This window comes from Amblyomma mixtum, chromosome 7 (genome assembly GCF_055824585.1).
Source record: "Amblyomma mixtum isolate Tamu chromosome 7, ASM5582458v1, whole genome shotgun sequence".
NCBI lineage: Eukaryota > Metazoa > Arthropoda > Arachnida > Ixodida > Ixodidae > Amblyomma > Amblyomma mixtum.
This window is the reverse complement of record NC_143018.1, coordinates 132,794,582-132,810,921: the sequence shown is the minus strand read 5'-3', so window position 1 is coordinate 132,810,921 and position 16,340 is coordinate 132,794,582. Positions and strand designations below refer to the sequence as shown.

Below are 16,340 nucleotides of genomic sequence, written 5' to 3'. Positions count from 1 at the left end.
TATACTCCGTCTCACAAGATGTTTGCAGCACTACGAAAGGTACAGCTCTCTCGTCCAATCAGGATGGCGCGCACTGCATTAGTGTGTTCCTACGCGCCTGTGGCTCGATCCACCTGATGTCCAGGTGGCTTCTTTCTACCTCTAGCAGGTGGCGCGTGATGTCTTTTTATTCTTTTTTTGGTTTGTTTTTGGACAGGCGGACGCCCGTTCCAAAGGGACTAGCCCCACTTTTTTTTTATCGCAACCTGTTCTCATCAGTTCCTCTGTTGTCGCGTCGCAGTAAATTTCAGTACTCGTGTCATGTGCATATAAATTTATTTACTCCAGCGTGCCGAGGCAGCCGAGTGTCGATGGTGGCGAAATGAAAAACAAGCCCATGTGCTGAGCGAGAGGCAACGCACGTTAAACGGGCTCGATCATCTCATCGTCCTCATAACAACTGAATTCAGCACTGCTGGTTGTGTCGTCTCCAGGTTGACAACAATGGCCGGTCCCTGGTCAACAACATCGTCGATGATGTGGTCCAGTTTTCTCATCACATCTTCCTCACTGATAATATGCTGCACGTAATTCCTCCATTTCTCAACAGTCACTTGCGTGATGCCTTGCCAAACCAGAGGCTCGACGTCTTGGAGCTTAAACGTCTTGTGTTGGCTGGCCACGAAACCCTTGACGTCGCTCCAGACAAGCTCTATCGGGTTCAGTTGGCAGTGGTACGGTGGCAGGCGCACAACGAGATGGCCAGCAGCTTCAGCAATGCTGTCAACACGGTATCACTCCCCACCTGTGTTCAAACTGCTCACAAGCTGCATGAGCTCGGCCTTCACCACGCCGCTGCTCCACGCGACACCTTTTGCGGACAGCCAAGCCTGTATGTCCTTTTTGAGGCTACTCATCCGCGGCACTTTATCGTGCTTCACAGAATGATATGGCGCGTTGTCCATCACTATAACGCTGCGGGGTGGTAGTAGTGGAAGAAGTCTCCTGGAGAACCAGTTTTCGTAGTGTTCCCCGTTCATTTCCTCGTGGTAATCGCCCAAGTTTTTCTTCGCTCGGAAAACTTCCGCTGCGCCTTGGACAAAACCTTGCTCACTACCGCAATGCGTCACAATAAGCCTGCCACCTTTGCCACTGGGGTTTTGTAGACCAGTCGACAGTCCTGATCGATGCGCTTGGTGTGCAGATTGGATGGTGCAGTCAGTCCACACTCGACTTCGCGTGTGGCCGGCGTTAACCCACGTTTCGTCGGTAAAGAAAATAGGCCTACCCTGGCGTCGCAGCTCCGCTATCTGGCGCAGGTACCGGCGGCGACACTGCACAAAGTGCGTCGCTTCGATTAACATCGCATTCCGAGAGCGCTTCTTGTATCGGAAGCCAAGTTTCTTCAACATCCTCTGCATTGTCGCTGCGGACACGGTCGGTAGCGTTTCGTCCTCTTCGAAATGCGCAACCACCTTCGCGATAGTTGGAATTTGCCCTCTCTGGAAAAAGGTGTGTACCACCCTTCGCAACACGCTCAGGTCAAAATCGTCCAGCTTCTTCGTCCGCTCGCGGCCTCTTCCGCCAGAACGCTTCTTCGGTGACAACACTCGGCCCGCGTTCAACGTCTCCGTTGTCCACTTGTAAAGCGTTCGCTCGCTCACCTGCGTGAGTTTTGCCGTCCTCTTGATGAGCGCATTTGTACTCCAACTGCCCCCACACTCGACGCGAAGCGCTTCAAGAACATTTAAAGCCACCTGCTTCGGCTGCTTGGGGAAACAGCGCACTGTCGGTGTAGAGCCTACAGGAGGCACAACAGACTCGACCGACGCCATGTTGGAAAGTGGCGACGCATCACTACCTCGCAGCAGGCCTCCGCAGAGCTGTGTCCGTACGGGCTTTGTCTGGTAATTTCACCAGTGATTGAAACACTCCCTACCATTTAAATATACCTGTCCAAACCATGTTTTTAGTTGCAATGCTTATTGTTTTGATTAATAGTCATACACTCCTCAAATATTCGAGGGACTATTTTCTGCGTTTCTGCAGCCCTGATTGGACGAGAGAGCTCTACCTTCCGTAGTGCTGCAAACATCTTGTGAGACAAAGTATATACTCCGCTTCATACATCATGTGCAACGCTGTCAAGGCTACGGAAGTAGTCCGCAAAAGAAAATAAAGAGAGTTGTATCACTCCGCGCTGTTCTGTGGCCGTGTGGTCTAACGCGTCGCCCCGGAGTGTCGACAGGCCGCAATAGGGGTGCATGGGTTCAAATCCCGCGTGGTGAAACTTTTTTTTTTCGCACATTTTTTTTTCTTTTTTTTCATTGCAAGTTGCATTTCGCGTGACTTGATAGAGAAATCTTGTTTTGTTCACAGTCGCTTGATTATTATGCCATGTTCTCAAAAAAACTGCATGCATCTGTTCATTTGATGCATACCGCGTTAATGTGAGTTGTCTGAAATTCGTTGTCAGTGAGCTCGCACCGGCTTTTGGTCAGCAGTGGCGGTTTTCTTCCCGATTCTGCAGCATTGTGACTATACTTTTTAGATGCAAGCTAGAGATTTGAGCGAAAGATGACGTTCATTTGTCGGGTTTAATTAATAAGCACAGTGGCCCAGGTAACAAGTGGCCGTGTGCAACTTTCGATTTCTCTGTTGCCGCGGAACCCACTCTTTTGTGGGCCTCTCTTAAGGTATCTGGCATGTTATGAATTGTTCTGAGCAACCGGTTAGCGGCTGATCCAGTCTTCGCCAAAAGAGTCTGGGGCCGACTTTGGCACTGTGCTGTAGAGTTGAGAAGCGAGATGTCTGTTAATTTAGAATGCTGGTTTAGAATTGAGAATACAGGAGCGCAGAAAACAATCTAGACTTCTTAATCGCCTATTTTCTGACTGTGTATGCGTAACATTCTTGTGCATATCTGCAATTCTTTTGTTTTTGTTAGTGTCTTTCGTTTTTAACCAAAGCGCGTTTTCCTTTGTCATTGAAGATAGCTCTATAACTTGGCTATTATATGCGGAAAAAGAGCAGTATATTTAGAGTGATGGGTCAAAATATTTTTACACACACCACCTCGATATGGCCTGTTTCCTGTGTTGTGTTAAATTTAGAACATAGTGTTTATTAACACAGTGACAGAAAGCAGTACTGCCTCAAGAGTTACAGATTTGTTGTCGTGCACAAATGTATATGAAGGCAATACAGAGGCAAGTCAGGTTGTCTCTATTTCCCTGCTCACCTAGAAGAGCAGAAGCTGCTCAGGCAGGATTTTCATGCACCCAGGTAAAAAGAGTTCCAAGCTGTGGGAGCGTCAAGTAAGAATGCCGAAAAAGTTGTACAACACTAGGAAAAATTATTCTATAAATGAGACAGGACAGTAAAGAACGTTGACCCCGCAGTGTTTGCGAGAAAAGGTTTATTCTGGAAACAGCCAGTGGCCCCCTTGCCCGAAGGCGCAGCCAATCCCGTTGTTAAACCTTTCAGGAAAGCATCCTGAGATGACTTCACAGTCTTGTCCTGCCAGACATATTCTTTTGTGTGCCCTGTGTTGACCCAGGTTTCATCTAGGTAGATGATGCACCTGTAAATGCGAAACAACCGAGTTCACGAGCTAATGCTATTAAGTAAACAAACATACTGCAGCATGTAAGCAGGCAACGCACTGCAACAAACACACTGCTGACCACTGTCTAACAAATAGCCGCTCAAAGACAATCGAGAAAAAGAATTATCTCGGCTTTATTGCTCCCTTGTTCGGGATTATATTTCGCGCCCAGGCGGCATTTGGTAGCCAGGTTATATTCACTCTATGTTTGCTAATTCATAACATTTGAAATCTCTTCACGTGTGGCGACTGCGAACAAAAATTCCCAACGTTCGCAGCAGTAGCGCCTCTAACTCGCACCACAGGTGCAACGGGCAGTGTACGGTGGGTGTTTATTCGTTCCTAACGGAGACGATGAGATGGCACTGCCCATTGCGGTGCTACGACATTTTGGCAGTTTTGTTGTTTTTGCTTGCCGCACCAATTCGGATTTAGCGATTAAATCTGACCCATGCAGACACGTGCCCCACCCAAACGAAGCGCAAAACTGGCCGTGAAACGTCACCTCTGCGCAAAAGGTCCGCAACAGCAACGTGGTTAAGACGATTTCCTTTAAATGTGTCATTCTCAAGCAGCAATCACTGTTACGACTACGAGGTTGCCACGCTAACATCAAGCTCTATGTGAAGCCAGTCTAAACGTGCTGCGTAAGAAAATAAGCAAGGAACGATTCGTACCTGCCCTGTTCTCGGAATGCATAGATCGCCCGCAGGTACAGAGGGCAAAACACATGCCTAGAACAACCAAACTCTGTGTTCCGCCGCTCCCAAAGCCGCTGCGACAAGGAAGGCAAAAAATGACGATGAAATTCTATGAGTTTAAAAGCACATGTTTACAACCAGACCCTTTTTAACCAAATCTTATCGCTAGTTATCGCGTGTTACGCCCGAAACCCACTCTGAGCGTGTTCTAGACATGCGTTTTGCCCTCTGTACCTGCGACGCCAGGCAATGATGTCACTTCGCTCGATCAGTGCAAGGTTCCGTTTTCTTTTTTCGAATGTGAATCCGATGTCCTTCATCAACCTCCACAACGTCGTTTTCTTGAAGTTCGGCAGGTCGTCGTCCTCATTGACAGCCTTTAGCACACTGTCCAGTGTTGGGACTTCCCTCTTCGCGTACATACTGTGCGCTTTCAGACGGATGGCATGGACTGTGAAGCTACCATTCTTGACTGTTCGCGAGCTTGAGATCTTCACGTCGCGAGGTCTTTTCTTCGGAGACGCCAGAGGCCAACACAGACGCTCCGCCTTGATTTTGGCAACGGTACGGGGATATACTCCGGTGTCCTCGTTCACAGCACTCAGTACTTCCCGAACAGACTTCTCCGGAAAACGGATCCTGGTACGGGAGTGCCTTGACAGCTTGGATGACGAACTTTCGCGAAAATGCGTACAGGAGGGTGGCCGCGGCCGCTGAGCAGGACGCCATTTTCTCAAAAGTGAAAGGGAGCCGGACGGAAAGAGTAAACACGGCCAGGGTTGCGGAGACAAAAACGTGAAATGGAAAAATACGGCAAGCGCAAAATACAAAATTACAGATCTCGATCGATTCCCTCGCAATAGCAGCGTTTTTTGTCACGCTGATGACAAAAGTATTATTCACAAAGCCTGCCAGCAAAGCATTTGTTACTTTTCGCTCACCACAAGCAAGGAGCCGCCGCGGTGGCTCAGCGGTTATGGTGCTCGGCTGCTGACCCAAAAGACGCGGGTTCGATCCCGACCGCGGCGGCTAGAATTTCTTTGGGGGAGAAATTCTAGAGGCCCGTGTACTGTGCGATGTCAGTGCACGTTAAAGAACCCCAGGTGGTCGAAATTTCCGGAGCCCTCCACTACGGCGTCTCTCATAGCCTTAGTCGCTTTGGGACGTTAAACCCCATAATCCATAATCCATCCTCACCACAAGCAACGCACTATTTTGTGTCACAGATGCAGGTTGCGCAAAAAGGAGCGCTAGCTTTGGCAGCGTTGCACCTGATGTATGAAACGGAGTATAGGAAGCCAGTTATGCGCACTTCCTTTCCTTATAACAAAATCGGTCTACAACAACAGTGAACACATACGAATGCCGACGGCCTATGGCTTCAAAGCCGCGTTTCTGCCACATTATTGTGGCAAACAAACCAAACAAACAATAGAGGCAACAAACACAGGAAAGAGCCACGAACGCAAGCAGTTCAAGGGAAGCATCGCCAAGAACGGCGGAAGACCGACTGAACGTGGAGCAAAAATTCAGGGCACTTTGGCTCTGTAAAGTGCTGCAAGGCGAAAGCGTCTCCTAATGCAGTTTTTACATACGCAAGGCTCCACACCCGAATAATAGCTTTACAGGAAACTAACACGACACCGTCACTCAGGGGATATACGTGCTACGATAGCGAACGCACGGCAACCTTGGTCAGCAAAACGTTGGTAGCCATAGCTCATGACCCAATTCCCAACACCAAAATTGAACACTTAGTGACGGAAATTATTCCCAAAAAGAAGCGTAAGGAAAAGAGTGTCTTTATCGTAAACCTCTATAGCCCGCCCCGCCAGCGGGACGCGAATTTTGATACACTCTTTCTAGGGGCCAGCAAACTTGCGAAAAGCAACTCGTTGCTCATTGTAGGCGACTTCAACGCTCGCGGACAGCAATGGGGATACCCCACTAATAATCACAAAGGTATACAGGTCGAGGACGCGGCGGAGGCGATCCAATGTACCCTCTTAACAGACGAACTTCAACCCACGCGCCTTGGCACTTCGATCTGCCCGGATACGTGTCCGGACTTAACGTTTGTCAGGGGAGTGAAGCACGCAACGTGGGAGAATCTGCTGGAGAATCTAGGCAGTGACCACTATATCCTGAAGACCACGATAGCAGCCACCAACATCAAGCGCAAGCTCGGCACAGCCAAGATCACCAACTGGCCGGCTTTCCGCAAGGCTTGCGCGGACCTGGAAGGGGAATGGTACGGCAAAACAGCACTGACGGACGGGACGGAAGAAGATGAGACAAACACATGCGCTGACTAACAACTAAATGGTTTATTGCGAAAGAGGGGTGCAATATAAAGCATAGAAGGGAAAACTGCGGTGTAAACATGACAAGGCATAGTACATTCGCCAGAAAACAAGTCAGGCCGAAATAACATGGTCATTCATTTCGCAGATTGCGACAAATGTGAGGCGTTTTTAGACCAAACCACTATCATCGCCAAGTATAGAGATCACACCTCACGCCTGATATCGGAGGCCTTTCACATTCACACATTAGGCAACTCATGTGTAAGCCAACCATCGGTGGCTCTATTCCCACAGGAGATCGCTTTTCTTAATCATTGATGATATCCCGAATGTATGCCTTGTCATGTTTACACCGCAGCTTTCCCTTCTATGCTTTATATTGCACCCCTCTTTCGCAATAAACCATTTGGTTGTTAGTCAGCGCATGTGTTTATCTCATCTTCTTCCGTCCCGTCCGTCAGCGCTGTTTTGCCGTACCATTCAACATGAACCAACCAGCCCGACTCAGCCCTCTCACCTGGAAGGGGGGATTACTTCCATAGATGATTGGTGCCAACAACTTAAAGACATCCAGAAGCGGTACACTCAGGAAGTGGATCGCACCGAGCAAACACCAGAGGTGGACCCTCGGCTCATCAGGCTATGGGAGACACGTCGAGGACTCACCAAGCGCTGGAAGAAGCAGCGCTTTAACAGGAATCTCAAGCTCAAGATCGCAGAAGTCACCAAGATAGCGGAGGAGTACGCGACCCAACTGGCCAGGCAGAGCTGGCAGCAGTTCAGTAGCTCGCTGGACGGCACCCTCAGCACGGCGAAAACGTGGCGTATACTCAAGACCCTCCTCGACCCTACCCAAACCAGGGCCGAAAGTGGGAAAGCTATCCGCAGACTCGTCCACACCTTCGAGGGTACGGAAGAGGAACTGCTAGATAAGGCCAAAGAGAAATGCTACGGCACGGCCTTGCCTGCGGCATACGCGAAACCATACCTGGGGAAACCGAACACCCACTTAGACAGGCCGATCACCAGGGAAGAAGTGTTCGCTGCCATAAAGGCATGCACGCGCAACACTGCGGCGGGAGCAGACAAGATCCAGAACGCACTCATACGCAACCTCAGCGACGAGGCGGTCGACCAGTTGACCACCTTCCTCAACGGGCACTGGGCCGCAGGAACGGTTCCTGAAGAGTGGAAGCATGCAGAGGTCGTAATGATCAACTGGTCACGCAGTTAGCTAGGCTCCAGCAGACTCCTACGGGGCGCTCGCTCCTTAGGCGACTGGGGCTAGGCCGAACTGCGGAATTCGAGAATCGTACTGCGATCATACCGGACGCAATTCGCCAGACGCTAAAGGTTCGCTCCCTTCCCCGGAACATGGACCCCAACTTGCATGCGGCCCGTAGGGCAGCCCGGGCGAGGTATGTACAACAAAATCTAGCTACAAAATCCACAACGGTATACACGGACGCGGCTCCGTATACAGGAAGCTCACATAACAGCACAGTGGCGGTAGTTATTGATTCGAACTTAAAGGAATTAGCTAGCGCCTCAGTGAGGGATTGCACGGTAACCGAAGGGGAGGAGCTGGCCGTAGCTCTAGCGGCGGTAGCCGGTTATCGAAGCAACATGTCCCTTACCATCCTTACACATTCGAGAGAAGCGTGCCGTAACTACATGAACGGCCGCATAGGTCGCGCCGCGCTCCGGCTCCTCCAGAGCGCGACCCCACCAAAAGTCACACATAGCATTTACTGGGTGCCAGGACACACCGACATAGCCGGGAACGAACGCGCCGACGAGGTAGCTCGAGGGTATACGAGCCGAGCTTCCTCCCAATCGGACGATCTACCCGAACGAGTCAGCCCTACGTACTCAGACATTCTCAACTACTTTAAGGGGGTACGGATCCGCTATCCGCCGCCTCATCCTGATCTAAATCAACTAGAGGCAGTGTATTGGCGAAGATTGCAGACAGGAACACTCCCAAACCTGCATATCCTTAGCAAGATTTACCCTACGCAATATCGGGACACTTGCCCGTGGTGTGGTAGCAAACCATCGTTGTACCACATCACGTGGGAATGCAGTAAAAACGGCAACTTTCGCAAAGACCCGAGTGCAGAACAGTGGGAGAGCCGGCTCTCCACGGCGATCTGGGTTGCCAACAAGGTCTGATACAGCACGCCCAACGAGCAGCGAAGCTCAGCGGAGCCCTGGAATAGGGGCACCGACCCTGTGAGAAGAAGGAAGATGGACCTCTTCTTTCTCGTCTGCTACTAGCACCTTTCTAGAGCAATAAAAGTCTCCTACCTACCTACCTACCTTCCTGGCGCACTGTTTTTTTCTATTTATTTTTATTTTCCATATTTTTTTGCTCTTTTCCTTATTTTTATTGTTTTTTATTTTTATTTTGAAATCGTATTTTGATTTTGTTTTTATTTTTTTTTCTTATTTTTATTTTTTATTTTTCCTTTCCTTCAATTTATTCCCTTTATTTTATTTATGAAACCCATGCATTCACTAGATGCGCCTTTCTTCATGCTCAAATCTTGAGCCCTCGTCACGGCAACTGTGATGCCAATGAGCAAATTATAAGTGTGGCCTCGAAGCGCAGTGTGTCTCCGAGTTCTGCCTCCTCTGAGGAGGACAGTGTCCCCGCCAAGCACAAGTCCCGCCGTCGAAAGTCTAAAAATAAGAAACCTCCTCGGCGCTCCAGATCAAGGAGAAAGGGCGTCAACTCTAGGGAGGTCTCACCTTCCGGAGTGATGCCCCCAGACATCGTGGATGCCTGATTGAAGCTCAAGTTAGCCACCATGGCGTCTAACCAGCAGTTGATTGTCGCAACACTCAACATATGCGGACTCCGTTCAAGGCAGAAACAGGTACAGTTACGCCGATTGCTTTGGGGCATTCGGCTAGACATTGTCGCTATTCAAGAAACTTAGAAAGTGAAGTGGATACAGAGATACCCCTGCGACCTTTCCTAACAGATTACAACGTCTGTGTGTCGCACTCAGTGGGTCTTTTGGCAGGTTGCTTTCTTTTCTTAAAGAAGAGTCTACCTATTTCTGACTTTAAGTACCAGGTGGACATAGAAGGGCGTCTGATATGTTGTGACTTCGACTGCATGGTGAGTCGTGGAGGGTTATCAATGTGTATGATTCAAAATCCGGTGCAACGAGCAGTTTTTTTTTCATGACATTGCAACTCTCCTAGGATGTGGTCGTTATGTCGTTTTCATGGGTCACTTCAACTGTGTGTGCGACCCACGCGATCGCACAGGTCCTAACCAAAACGCCGACAAGAGCTCTGGTATATCATTGTCTATTACCAAAAACGCAGGTTTAATTGATGCCGGATTGTCATCCGCCTTCACATACATCAGAGGAGCCTCACATTCAAGCCTTGATCGCATTTACGCTTCCGTAGATCTCCTTAAGCGGCACATTTCATGTGATGTCAAGCCTGTTTCTTTCTCAGATCATGCTATGGTCATTGCGCGGATTGGAGAATGCACCCGTCCAAAATTTCAGCCGCAGTGGGAACTGTGGAAGCTTAATTCCGAGCTTCTAAATGATGAGCATTTTCAGCAGCGAGTGATGACAGCTTTAGAATCTTGCTTGGTCATGGATGTCCCATTATTTGCAGCTTGGGAGATGTTTAAGCTAGACGTTCGTAGCATAGCTATTGAGATCGGCTCCGTCAAGTCTTATCTTAAGCAATGTGAGGAGAAACGGTTACTTCAGAGTCTTTATAATCTGCATGCACTTGAATGTGAGGCTCCTGGCTTGTACACACAGGAAATTGGTGCTGTTAAGTGCAACCTTCAAAAGTTTGATGCAGAACGCTATCGTGCGGCCCGTGTGCGATCCCGCAGCAACCGTGCTCTGCAATCTGAGGAGCCTATTAGACAGGCCTTGCTAGATGAGCGTCGTCACGTGGCTGCTAAGCGAATTTCTGAGCTCTAATGTGGTGGTGCCCTGGTCACAAGTACAGATGTCATAGTTACCGAGTTTGAAAACCACTATAGCTCTCTGTTTGCTGCCACGTCTAGCACTGCTGATGATGAGCATATAGCGCGATTGGTGTCCATGATTAACCCACTCAATGAGGATGAGTGCAAGGCAATACGTGGCTCTTTAAGCTTGGGTGAATTGCAAGATGCAATTCATCAATTGCCACTTTCGAAAACCCCGGGGCCTGACGGCCTCTCAGGAGAATTTTACAAGGCATTTAAATCCGTTCTAGCCCTTGTCCTGCTCCAAATTTTTGAGACAAGTATTGATATTGAATTTCTGCCTCAGTCATTTACGAAGAGTCATATTGTCTTTATACCAAAAACCGAGGATAAGGAAGAACTTCGATTTGTAGATGGCTGCAGACCAATCACGCTTTCTAATTTAGATTATAAGATTTTTGCTAAAGTACTGTCAAATCAGCTGCAGCTTGCAATGTCTACTTTGATTGGGCCTCATCAAACATGTGGCTTGCGGGGATGATCAATACAATCTAACCTACATGTAGCGCGTACGGTGTTGCAGTATTGCAGTGACGCTCAAGAACAATTAGCAATGCTGCAAATTGACCTGGCAAAGGCATTTGATCGAGTGTGCCATTCATTTCTTTTTGCACTTTTAAATCACGTCATTCTCGGTTCAATACTTTCTACTGGCATACGCCTTTGTTACAAATCCTGTACCACGCGCTTGATTGTTAATGGCTGTCTCTCGCAACCAGTTCCAATTCAGTCTTCGGTGAAACAAGGGTGCCCACTGTCTCCGCTCCTGTTCGCATTATACTTGGAGCCACTTTGCAAAAGTGTTATAAACAGTAGAGCTGTCAATGGTTTCCGAATAATGGGCCACGAACTGAAGGTATTGGCTTATGCAGATCACCTTGCGTTTTTTTGTACTGATAAGCCAAGCATCGATGAGGTTATTCGTTTAACGGAGGACTTTGGTTCGGTGTCAGGAAGTCGGATTAATCGCTCTAAGAATTGCGGTCTTTGGTTTGGTAGCTGGAGTTCGACACCTGCTGAATATGCTGGTATAACATGGACATGCAGGCCACCAAAGTACCTTCGCGTCCCTTTGAGTGCCTATAAGCATAGCGCACATTATTGGAAAGACCGCGTGTCACCTCTTCAGCGCTATGCTCAAACGTTTGTCCCCCATGGCCTCTCAATTTTTGGCAGGGCGACCGCCTGTAATTTGTTTCTCGCCACTAAAATATATTATGTACTGCAAATTATTCATTGCGCAAGACTTCCTATCCAGCGTTTTCACAGGGTTTTCGCTACTTTTGTATGGGATTCGTCTTTTGAATCCATGAGGCGTGATAACCTTTTTCGGCCTGTCAGCGCTGGCGGCCTTGGTCTAGTTCACCTGTATGTCCGACAGATAGTGTCACGTTTCATGTTTTTCCGTGACACTACACACCCAATAGTACGTTCATTCCTGCAAACAAATTTAGTTCATGTTTTACCCAACCTCATTGTGTCTTCCAATGTTTGTGACCGTCCGTGTTTTTGGGGCATAATGCAAGAGGTGTATTCGGCTGTCCGTTTCCTACTTGTTCGTTTTTCTCCTGAGGTCCTTTTTTTTTAGTGTCGAGGAAAAAGTTGTATAAGGATTTGATTAGTATGCTCTTCCCTCCGCCCATGTACCGCTCTCTGTATTTCGGTTTACCGGGGCATGGCGTACTCAAAAGAGTACGTAAGATGCTAGTCTCGCCGTGTACAAGGACCTTTTTCTTTAAGTTACACACCGGTACGTTGCCTGTTAGAACATGGTTAGAGAAAAAGGGCATTTTTGTGTCTACCGTTAATTGCTGCCTTTGTGATGAACCAGAAACAATTGAGCATTGTTTCATCAGTTGCAAAGATGCAGTACTCTTCTGGAATATCCTGCAACGCACATTTAAAAAAAGAATTCATCTGACACCACATTCTGTTCGCTATCTCACTGCGCTGCCATTTGTTGATGAACCCCTGGACACGTTCTTTGTGATTGGAGTGCACAGCCTCTGGAAAACCCGCATGATCGACAGACACTGTGAACCTGTTGTGTCTACAAAGGATCACTTCAGTCGAATGGTTGTTCATCTAAGAGACGTGTATGCCCAGACTGAGTACGAACCGGAGTGGCACTCACTATTAGTGAGTTGCTCTGTATTGCCCCTTTTTAAGTGCATGGTCTTTTTAATATGTATTGTTTAACACTGTTTTCATAATGGCTTGTATATAGTTAATGTACATAGAACATTACATCACTGTAATAAATACCATGTTGAAGAAACAAAAAAGCCTTCGTGGCGGAGTGGTAGCGTCTGCGCTTCAAATGCCAAAGGCTCTGGTTCGATTCCCACCCTCGGCGCAGTTTCTTTTTAAGCAGTGACGCCGAAAGGCGGACAAATCTGCAGACGCGTCTGTCGACACGGCTGCTGACGCGTCTGTCGACAAGGCTGCCGACAGCGTCTGCTAACTACAGTATGAGGCATTAAAGGCTTCCGTCTTAAAAGGCAGAATAAAGACGAAGATGAGACCGCAGGTTAACGCGAGGAGCCGCGCGAAGAAACGGAAAGCGCAAGGGGACCCACCTATCTACTGAGAGGGAAATTGGTTTATGGGGTTTAACGTCTGGATGCGACTCAGGCTATGAGGGACGCCGTAGGCAAGGGCTCCGGAAATTTCGACCAATTGGGCTTCTTTAATGTGCCCTGAAGTTGCACAGTTCACACGCCTGTAGAATTTCTCCTCCATCGAAATTCCACCACCGCGACCACGATCGAACCCGCGTCTTTCGGCTCAGCAGCCGCGCCCCATAGCCCCTGTGCCACCGCGGCGGCGGAGGGAGAAAAGACCTACGCTAGCAAGCTACAACAGTGAACAATGAATTAAACTTTATTTCAACAAAGAAAGGGGTTTGACTAGGAGATGGTGACTTGGGCACTGGGTGGTCTTTCCTGGTCCGTAGTCCACTGTCGCTCGCGGTCAGCGTCGCCCGCTCAACCAGCAGAAGCATGGTGGGTACCTAAACCGCTCCATAAGGATCGTGTGTTCACCTTGATGTGGGAGAATTTCTGAGCCATTTCCTTCCTGAAACTGTTTTTTCCAGCCACCGCGGTGGATCAGTGGTTATCGCACTCGGCTGCTGACCCGAAAGACGTGGGTTCGATCCCGGTCGCGATGGTCGAATTTCAATGGAGGCGAAATTCTAGAGGCCCGTGTACTCTGCGATGTCAGTGCATGTTAAAGAACACCAGGTGGTCGAAATTTCCGTAGCCCTTTAATACTGCAGCCCTCATAGCCTGAGTAGCTTTGGGACGTTAAAGCGCTCATAAACGAAACCATAAAAAATTGCTGGGGCTTAGCTTTGGTTAAGCCTAGGTAATTGCGAAAGCAATATCCCCTTGGCTACGCCATGTGTTTCGCTTATGGGTGATACACATTGCTAATGTCCGTGTGTACCCACGAAATGAAAGCGCAGTGTTCTGCTTGTGTCAGTGATGCGTGGTTAAGATGTTAAGCTTCGCCTCTAAAAGTGGAACGTGACAGCGTCCTGGAACGCTGCCAGGGAGTCCACAGACCGCCATCGCACGTTCGGATCTACGCCTTGCTCGATGGTAAACTGGTTTTTGATGGAAGGAAATGTATCTCTCTCGCCTATCTCGATGGACACCAAAACCTTGCCTAAGGGAAGGCAGAAACATGGCAGTGAACGAAGACGCCGTTTTAGCTAGACGCGCCTTTGTTCGGTCGCAGGTGGTCGACCCGCCGCGAAGTTCTAGCTGCGGTGCGCTGAAGAGCCGACTTGGTGCCCCGTCTCTCGCTCTGGTATGACGTCAGTAGTCACATCACCAACCACCGACCGTGAAGAGTAGGCTGCGGTACCGTGAAGATGCGACACCTGGCGTAGTGTTGCTTTCGCAATAAAGGACGATGAGGTAGCGTCGACGTGTTCACGAGACTTTTTTTTTTCTTCGTACGCTGTGGTCCGCTCGTGCCAACGTTCCAGCGCGTGCTCGCCTCGAGCTCTGACCTTGTTACAAGAGGTTTCTTGCGGCAAAGTTGGTCCTGTCTGCTCTGAAGCTGTCCACACTGCAGCGTCCTGCTGCTGGTGCTGCTGTTGCTGCTTTTGGTTTACTGCTGAGTCTGTATCGATCCCAAGGCGGTGCCTTGATGTCTGTGCCTCCGGCGGCCTCAACCCGGCTTCATTCCGAGGCGGTAGGCTTACGAGGCCATCATCTTCAGCGTGTGGGAGGCCGGCGGTTAGCTTACAAGATGACCCCGTCGGCGGAGCACCAGGGTAGTGCAAATACAAAGTTCCGCTCCAGCGGTGACGTGGACTGGCGGCTACGGACGTGGCTTCTGGAACTCGGGCGCAAGTACCGCGGCCAGTGCGGACGGCTGCGGACGCAAGGGATGATGATGCTGCTCTGCTCACGCATTATCTGTGTTGGCTGCTACGCTCAGTATACGAGGGGGAGCTACGCCTGCGTGCTGGACGTCAAGGGCGTCCGGAAACAAGACGTCTCCGTGGTGACCTGTACCAGCGAGGACCTGGCCTCGCCGCACGCCCGACCCTGGACCACTGGCACCGGCTGCGATGTTGCAGGGCCGCTAATCGTGGCTCTGGGCCGGAGTGAGGAGGACTTTCATTTCGTCACGTGTAGCTGCGGCCGGCGCGGCCTGCTGGTCTGTCTTGGACGTTATCGATGCTGCCGGGGAACTGGACCGCACCAGGGTAATCAACCGAGCGTTCCCGCGAGTGTTCATCTCGCAGAAGACCCACCACGCGATGAATGTCGGGAAGGACTTCGTGCGCCAGCCCCGGCCCGTCTCGATGCCTCTGCACCTTTGCCTGGACAGCTGGTCCCACGCCGAGTCCGGAGCAGTTGCTGCGGGCGGAGAGGCGGCAGACTACTTCCATGACCTAAGCACCGCCTTCTTCGGCTACGCCGTCGTCCCCGGTCTGCGTTTGGAGGAAGCGTCCGAGCGCGCGCCCAGCGAGTTCTCTTTCGGCCGATTTCCGTGCGGAGAGGAATCTGAGGCGACTTCCTTCGGTGGCCCGTCCTGAAGCAGCTGGCCAGCTGAGGTGGGACGTCCTTCGCCTAGAAAGGAAGGTCGGACTGAAGGGTGCGCGAGGCCCGCAGACGAGATCACGAAGCCCGTCTCAGGAGCCAAGAGCGTGAAAGCTGGCTATTTCGAAGTGTCCGGGTCGTGGCTGTTGCTGAAATTCGATGACAAATAGTGGCTGGCAGCGTCTGCTCTCACTCCCTACCCTTTCCTCTCCAAGCTTGCCCTGGCCTTCCCTCTGCGTCTGCACGCTACCATCCCTACTCTACCCTACCCTACCCTATTGTACCGTATACCCTACCCTACCCTAATCTTCGCAATTTTCACTAGCGCCAGAAACGGTGCTATAGTAGGATGCAACTTATAAAAACAGCAGTTGCTAACACTGGGCCGTGGTCCGCGGCGTCTTGTATTACTCCGCTGGCGAATCGCAACTGTAAACGAAATAAATTTTTTAATGCTTGACTATATCAAACGATCCACGTATCAGAACTGTAGAGCTCGTAACTTTTTTCTTGTGCTAAGCTTCTTGTTTACTTAACAAGAAACGTTTCAGCCACAGACTACTTTTTCGTCGTGGAGGAATTCTGCGCGCGGAGGCTGAATGTGGGCGCAGCTTCACTGCAGACTTAAGTTGTATCCGACTATGGAACTCGCACGGTATCTGCTTG

At 49.8% G+C, this 16,340-nt stretch overlaps 1 protein-coding gene across 1 annotated transcript; it reads left to right on the top strand.

Moving 5' to 3' along the window:
• The first annotated feature begins 756 nt into the window (after positions 1–756).
• On the top strand, positions 757–15,670 carry LOC149337627 (uncharacterized). The gene is made up of 5 exons (XM_089554472.1): positions 757–871; positions 6,007–6,524; positions 7,111–7,797; positions 14,698–15,288; positions 15,377–15,670. The coding sequence occupies exons 1-5, from the start codon at positions 757–759 to the stop codon at positions 15,668–15,670; spliced, it is 2,205 nt and encodes a 734-aa protein (XP_089410598.1).
• Positions 15,671–16,340: the final 670 nt, after the last annotated feature.

Coding starts and splice junctions, on each gene's coding strand:
- LOC149337627 (XM_089554472.1), top strand. CDS start 757: ATGCTGTCAACACGGTATCACTCCCCACCTGTGTTCAAACTGCTCACA. Junction 872..6,006: donor TTTTGCGGACAGCCAAGCCT/GTATGTCCTTTT, acceptor TGGTAGCCATAG/CTCATGACCCAATTCCCAAC. Junction 7,798..14,697: donor AAGAGTGGAAGCATGCAGAG/GTCGTAATGATC, acceptor TCCACACTGCAG/CGTCCTGCTGCTGGTGCTGC.